Consider the following 8046-nt stretch of genomic DNA (forward strand, 5'->3'; position numbering starts at 1 on the left):
TTCTCTGATTCAACGGCAGGGGAGAAGAAAAACTGATACTTCACACATCCAGCAGAGCTCTCTGCTTCATCGGCAGGGGAGAAGAAAAGAGGGTTCGCACTCACAAAGCGGGGAGTAGCTGCTTGTTACGGCGGTTACTACCCCAACCAAATGTGCCTGATACTTCACTTTCGATGCACATCCAGCATGGCTCTCTGCTTCAACAGCATGGGAGAAGACTGATACTTCACGCATATCCAGCATAGCTCCCTGCTTCAACAGCAGGGGAGAAGAAAAACAACCAATAAGGGCTAATAACATAGTCTGGGTAAAACAAATAAGCATGGGTGCAGCTTGCTTATTGCGGCAGCTACTACCCCTAACGAATCAAGCTAGATATTTCACTTGGATGCAGCTCCATCACTGCTCTCTACATTAAAGGTGGGGGTGGAAGGGAAATAGAACCAAGAGCTAAGAGAAACAGATAAGTATGAGAGAAAATATGTGTGAAGCTTGCTGGGCAGACTAGATGGGCCATTTGGTCTTCTTCTGCCGTCATTTCTATGTTTCTATGTTTCTATACCTCCACTCTGGGAAGGCAACTGGAGCAGAGTCCCACCGCAGCACAGCTTGAGAGCCGCTCACCGAGCACCAGTTTCCACGAAACATAATTTAGTAGCAGTGAGCCCCGCCACAAGCGCCAAGAGAAACGTGGTGGTGGGGGGAAAACTACTAAGACTTGAATCTTGCCACTCTTTGCACAATCTCTTGCACGGGCTGTTCCCCCCCCCCCCAACGCAACTCTTGCTCCACTCCCCACAGCGAGTCTAGAGGAGCCAGTCAACTAAACTAGGGACAGAAAGTAAAAGGATACTTCCCTGAGACTTGGCAGAAGCTGCAGACTGAAAAGAGGGAGGGAGCTGGTCTCCCAGTGCAGAAAAGAGAAAAATATTGGGGTCCCCAGTCCCTGCTTGATCCATGCCTACAACCACGAGGGGCATGGTCTCAAGCCCCTGGGAGACCCTTTTCTCCTGTCTCTGTCTGTATATTTATTTATTTATTGGTAGGCTCGGGTACAGAACCACTCGTTTTGTACCACTTCCATCTGCTGGATACAGAGAAATACTGAATAGCAGGTGGCACACCTGGTTAAAAGGCGGTACCTGTGAAATTTTTTCTGTCTCTATCTGCTGGAAGGGAGGCAAAACCCAGGAGTCTGGACTGATCCGGGTACGTACAAGGAAAGTTTCAATGTCTCCTATTTTTTTTTTTTTTATCAGGAAAAGAACAGAAAAACTGAATACAGATGATCGCAACAAAACAACTGTGTGTGTGATTAAGTACAAAAGCTAAACTCCCAGTAAGAGTATACAGGTGTGGGGCATGGCCAGTGCAAAGCATCATCTCTCTCTGGTTATTTTGCTTGCAAAAGGAGTTCCCAGACAAGAGAGATCTCCCCATAAGATATTCTTGCAATACTTTGTACAAGAATGCTAAAAGAAAAAGTACAGTATAGAAGCAGATAGAGGAAAAATGTTACGAGGTGATTACCACAGCGGCATGCCCACATCCCTCCTCCTACATTCTTGGTCACAGAAAAAGGTTAGAAGCAGAGGTTGCCAAATACTACAGGACTGTGGGAGTCAAGAATGAAATTTGAAAGAGAAGTGGCCAAAGTTACTCATCTCCTCCTCAGGCTTAACAGCAGCACCACACATAAAAGGTTGCCGACAGCAGGGGGCAGGAATACCGGTGACCTACCTACAGTTTTCATTTTCTGCTGAACCTTGGCAGCTTTCTTCTACTCATCTGGGCTTCCAGTTCAATCGGAAATCAGCCCCAACTATGGGTACAGTTCTATGATCTTTCATTCACGCAATCTGGGATTCACTTCCCCCCAGTTTTTAACCCTAATTCCTATGTAACTCCATCATCTCAGTAACAACCAGTAGGTGTCACTGTTGCACAGCAGTTGGAATTCACTCCCTTGCAGGAGATGTGATCACTGCCTCCACAGCATCCCAGGCCCTCAAAAAAAAAAAAAAAAAAAACCCAGAAAAAATAAAATATGACAAATAAAGCTAGCTAAAGATAGGAGATAAATATAAATGGGAGCTTTAATTCTGATTACTGGCAGAGAACAAATCTGTCTTAAATTTGAATTTCTACAGTTCCTACCTGTGCCTTTCAGCTCTATCCACCAAGGATTCTCCAAGCAAGAAATACAGAAAACATAGCAAGCCATACAAAGAACAATCCATAATGATCAAAATTACTTATATGTGGAAACATGCATGGAAAGAAAAAAATTAAGCAAAAGCATAAAGCTGCTGTCCATCAGGCTTTGCACGATGTGTGAAAATCAAAACACGTTCTACCGGGTGGTGCATAACCTTCGCCTCCCCCCCCCCCCCCTCCCAGTGCCCCACTGGATTATCCCATGAATATAATTTTTGAACCATTTTATTAGGCCATTCAATGTGGAATTTAACAGTACATTACTTACATTTATTTTTATTATCGGAACATACAATAGTGAAAAAGAGAGTCAGATTGACCGTATTAAGTATTTTGCATTTTGTGAGGTGCATAATACTGGAGCAAGCTTTATTACAAAAGCGTGGATTGCCAAAAAATTAGGTCAAAGCGGAAACTGGGTTCAGAGGATATGGGTCAAAACTGACGACACGTGTTTTACGGAATTTGGTGACGGTCGACCGCTAAAGTTGTCTCAAGAAAGCCAAAAAAAATAATTAAAAATTCTAAGAAGCACATAAAAAGCTGTTACCCCACGCATTTTAAAATGTTTTGCAAGCTAAGGTTGGGCACACCAACTATTAATTATATGTTGTTTAATTCCATTATGAATGCTAATTAAAATGGTATATTGCATGCTTTTATCAGATTTCTGGTTGCTACCGTAATAGGGGAGGCAAAGGTTATGCAACACCCGATACAGCAGGGACAGGCAGTTCCAGTCATTGAGGGCCACAATCAGTCAGGTTTTCAGGATATTCCTAATGAGAGAGAGTTGCATGCATACTGCCTCAATTGTTATGCAAATGTGTCTCATGCAGGGATATCCTGAAAACTCAACGGGTTGGTGGCTTTCGAGGACTGAAATTGCCTACCCCTGTTCTACACTGGAATCTGCATCATGTAGTGCCGGGGGAATTCGGCACTACTGCAGAATTTGCGCAGAATTCCCCTATCCAGCAGATTTCCCCCTTCACTTGCAGAATCCAGGCCACACCGCCGCTCTGAACGTTATCGCAGGCAGGACTGCGGCAATAATTAACATTTTTTCTCCGGAAGAGGATGATTCCCAGAAGCACGTGGAAGACAGCAGGCCCGCAGGAGGCAGAACAGTCAAGCTCCATGAGCCTGCCCAAAGACCATACCTGGGACGGGCAGGAAGGACCTCGGAAGGCAGTATGAAAGCTGTCACATGGGAGAGAGAGAGAGAGAGAGAGAGAGCTGCATTCGGTGGACCACGGGCCCATCCCATGGCCTGCCACCCTTACCTGCTTGCCAGGCCTGGCCAAGCGGCCTCCCAACACCGCGTCTCTCTTGCTGCTTCTGGCGGCCCACGCATGGCATCCTCCTCTAAGCATGGCAGGAAGCTGCATCGCACTGCTCCGCCCAGCCTTTCTCTGGTGTGGCAGGATGCTGCTGGAACATCGGCCCCTGGACCGCCTTCCAGGAACCCTCCTCTGTTTCCCCAGGTGCGCGCGTGGCTGATTCCCTCATTTTTAAAGGACCAGTGGTGGGAACAGCCCAGCGGCGCCCTCTGACGACATCACTGGCTGGCTCATATATAAAGCTGCTCCAGACGCCTCTCCAGTGCCTCAGCAATAGATCGACTCCTTCCGGAGAAGTGCTTTGCCAGAGTTCCTGATCCTGCTTCCTAGTTCCTGTCTCCGATGTGGTGTTTCTGAGTCCGTGTCTTCTGTCCTTGACTCCTGCAGTCTGGTTTGCCTCTGGATCTCCCTATCTGTGGTCGGTCTTCCTCTCGTGATCCTGTGGTCCCTCATCTTCTTCCTCTATCATCTTCTTTGGACTGATCTTCTGGCTTGACCTTGGACTGAAACCGACGCTGTCTGACTGCCGCCTGCCACTGACCACTGCCTGTACTTAGTCTTCGACTGAATTCTGCCTGCCTCCCACCTCAGTCTCGTCCAGACTCTCCTGCCTGTCACCTGTCCAGATTGATGCCTGACCCATCGGCGCTTCCCTGCCTCCACTACCAAGTCTAGAATCTTCACCTCCACAGAGGCTCACACCTAAGTTCAGCCCGTCCCGGCACCAGAGGAGCTCATCCTAAGGGGAAACGAGGCTGATACTAGTGAAGCTCCAGTTGGGCCTCTGCTCCTGCTAGCTCTGCCTGCCGACAGCGGGGACCTGCAGGGCTCCTCCCTGCAGGTTGTGCCAACCTCTCTGCCTCGGCCTAAGGGTCTACTTAAGAAAGAGAAAGGAAAATTGGTTTATACCTGCTATTTTCGTTCCTGTAATACCACAGATCATTCTAGACCAGTGGGCTTATACCTCCCTACCAGCAGATGGAGGCAGAGAACAAAACCTTGGGGCACTGCTACATAACAGAGTGTTACCTGCAGCCCCTCAGTATTAACCTGTACCCAGACAAGAGCAATATCACCCCCTAATAACAGGGCAAACTAGAAACTAGGTTGGAATACCCCGAACTGAACCGTGTCAATGCCACAGCCAACTGTGGAACTCAATCAGATTAAAAATTCTTAATAGCAACCTTTTTTTTTTTTTACAGAATGCATTAGAAACCCAATCAGGAGTCAGTCTTTCAGCAGCCATACCGGGTGAGCCTCTGGAATGATCTGCAGTATTATAGGATGAAAATTAGCAGGTAAGAACCAATTTTCCTTTCCTGGACATACCAGATCATTCCAGACCAGCGAGATGTACCAAAGCTTCCCTACACTGGGCGGGAACCCGAAAGACCTGCTCTAAGGACGCTTTCCCCCGAAATTAGCCGAATCCGGAGAGCGCACATCCAGGCGATAATGCCTGGTAAAAGTATGGAGCGAGGACCAGACGGCTGCCGTACAAATCTGAGGAGAAAAGCAACTGACATTCCGCCAAGAGGTCGCTTGCACACCGCGTGGAATGCGCTTTATAAAGGCCAGTCGGGACAGAAGGGCCCCTGCAAATATAGGCCGAAGAAATTGTGTCTCTTAACCAGCGAGCCACGGTAGCCTTCGACGCCCTTCCCCTTGCTTTGCTCCACCGAACAAGACAAAAAGGTGGACTGACCGTCGGAAAGAATTAGTGACCTTCAGATAATGTAACAAGACGGCGGTGGAGGTCCCTGCCCATCGTAAGATCCCAAGACCACTCCGGGAAGCCCAGTAATTCCACTATCTTGACCTCCAGCTCGCCTAACACCTGGGGAATGAGAGGACGCAACTCCTCCCTTTTAAATAGGCGAACTTCACGAGGGTCATCACCATCTGCCCCGGAAGCATCCACAGAATCCGGGTCATCCTTGATGGCATCAGGACCAGGACTCAGACCAACATCTGGGTCTACCTCCGGGTCCTCCTGCGGCTCAGAGTCATCCAGGTCCCTGGGGACAGGGTCCAGACGAGAGACCCGTGATCCACAATGCTTAGCTGTATGACCCTGAGAGCCCGCAGACCCTGAGAGCCCGCAGACCCTGAGCGTGGTCTCTTGGATGACCCAGAGGACCTCTCCTTGTTCTCTGCGCACCTGCCTTCCGAGTCAGGAGGCATCGGCATCAGTAAAATAAACTCCGGGGAAAAGCCTCCCGAACCCGCCCCCCCCCCCCCAAGACCTGCTCAGGGCTACTGAATGGAGACTCCTCCCGGTCCTCTCCGCGTCCCTGCACCGCAGCGGAAGGAGGAGGAGGGGGCTTCAGCGTTACCGTGATCTCCCGGGGGGGGGAGCAGCAGGCGGGACACCCCCACTTGACCACTGCTGTGGACCACCCCACCCCCCTCCCGATAGGGAGGCTCTCTCCTGAGCTTGGGCCCCTTGGAGGAAAGCCCCTCCCCCACCGAGGCACAACCTGTGCACAATGATAGGGACTCGGGCAGGTCCCACAGGCCTTGCAGGCTGCTGCCCGCAGTTTTTCTGCCATCCTGGCAGAAAATTCAATCTCCTGTTAAACAGACGCGCTGTTGCGAGAAGTGGCCTCACACGTGATAGCCGAGCCGCCCGGAAGCGCTGCTGCGGAGCAACCGTCAGAGTGCGGGAGAAAGGCAGAAATGGGCAGGCAGAGCGCACGAAACGCCGGTCTACAGAAAAAAAATGTGGCGTGCTGAAATCGCGATTCTCCCGTCGGGAGAAGGCTCCTGCACCTGCCCACACTGCTCCCACTCCCTTACCGGCCCCAACAGCTCCGGAGGCCGGCCACCCCCGGTACAGCCCCCCAGGCTGATTACCCCAGACTGGAAACTTTCCACAGAAGCAAATGCAGGATTTTTTTTTTGATTTTTTTTTTTAGCTTTACCCACAAAGAGAAAGATACTTCTCTGGCGACTCCAACGGCAGGGAGGAGGAGAGTGAACCAGTCCCCTGGCTATCAGGGGCTGGAGGAGAGTGAACTGGTTCACTCTCCACTTAAGGGAAGAGTTCCTGGACATCCCTCCCCTGGCTATCAGGGGAGGAGAGTGAACCAGTCCCCTGGCTATCAGGGGGGTTTGGATACCCCTGGCTGAAACAGCCAGGGTATCCAAACCCCCCATTCGCCCGGCTCAACCCGAGGGATGGCCCACCAATCGGAACCTGGCACCTCGGGGAGCTGCACCACTTCACAAACTTCCAGGTCTGTCAGGACTGCAGGTTTGCACCTCTACCGTATGCTGGAGACAGAAATACTGAGGGACTGCAGGTGGCACTCTCAGTTATGTAGCAGTGCCCCAAAGTTTTGTTCTCTGCCTCCATCTGCTGGTAGGGAGGTATAAACACACTGGTCTGGAATAATCTGGGTATGTCCAGGAACTTTTTTAAACACAGTATAGCTGTGTTTAAAAAAGGATTGGATAAGTTCCTAGAGGAGAAGTCCATTACCTGCTATTAAGTTCACTTAGAGAATAGCCACTGCCATTAGCAATGGTTACATGGAATAGACTTAGTTTTTGGGTACTTGCCAGGTTCTTATGGCCTGGACTGGCCACTGTTGGAAACAGGATGCTTGGCTTGATGGACCCTTGGTCTGACCCAGTATTGCATTTTCTTATGTTCTTAACATGATTCCATATATATCTACAACTGAAAGAGGGGCACTTTCAATTCAGGGTGTGTTGGGCCGGAGTGGTGTTACATTGGTCTGCCTAGGGCACTACAGGCTCTTGCTAAGTGAGAAAAATGTAAAGGCTCTTAGTACAGAAAACAATTATTTAAATGAAAATACTGGATTGCACTGAAATGCAGAATGATAATTTGCAAAACTGTTATTTTGACAAATAATTGTGCAGAATATAGAAAATGTGTGTGCAGAATTTTTAATTTTTTGGTGCATAATTTTTAATTTTTTTGGATAGTTCTCCCAGGAGTAATCATGGGAGAGAAAAAGAACAGGGAACCCACAGTGCTTAAAATAGCTAAGAAGTAACCCTTTTGCTCCAATTATCCCCACACTGGCATAAAAACCTCTTTGTGTGGGACGTTTCACCTTTACCCAAGGAGCAGTGAACTTTCTATCCACTAGGATAGTGGCTCCATAACGGGTTTTTTTTTTTTCCTAACTAGACATCCTAGCCCCCTTTCATTTTTCCATTACTCAGACAGCACACCCTGCTTCATTTGGAAATTTTGGGGTTGTGCTCACTTGGAGATGTTGAGAGTGGAAGATTTCTCTGTATTCTGATGATGACAAAAATTGTCAGGTAGGCACCAGTATTCCTAATTTTCAGGTGTTGAAGGCTGCCACAGACGTGCCATACTGGCACTATCTTGAGTCTCTTCATGATTATGCTAGCATATATGCTGTGGGCACCTACATACCAGGTAAGAAACATTAGAACCTTCACGGAGCAAGGCCTGATTTATTATTGCAGAGATTGGGGG

General features: G+C 48.9%; 1 protein-coding gene across 1 annotated transcript in view; it reads right to left on the reverse strand.

The window, feature by feature from the left end:
* Window positions 1-5280: 5280 nt before the first annotated feature.
* LOC115094721 (exocyst complex component 1-like) overlaps window positions 5281-8046 on the reverse strand; it is a 340680-nt gene continuing 337914 nt past the window's right edge. The window contains exon 13 of the mRNA XM_029607978.1: window positions 5281-5637. Within this exon, the coding sequence (XP_029463838.1) occupies window positions 5281-5637 (357 nt within the window). The remainder of the gene's footprint in view (window positions 5638-8046) is intronic.

The sequence above is a fragment of the Rhinatrema bivittatum genome, chromosome 6 (genome assembly GCF_901001135.1).
Source record: "Rhinatrema bivittatum chromosome 6, aRhiBiv1.1, whole genome shotgun sequence".
NCBI lineage: Eukaryota > Metazoa > Chordata > Amphibia > Gymnophiona > Rhinatrematidae > Rhinatrema > Rhinatrema bivittatum.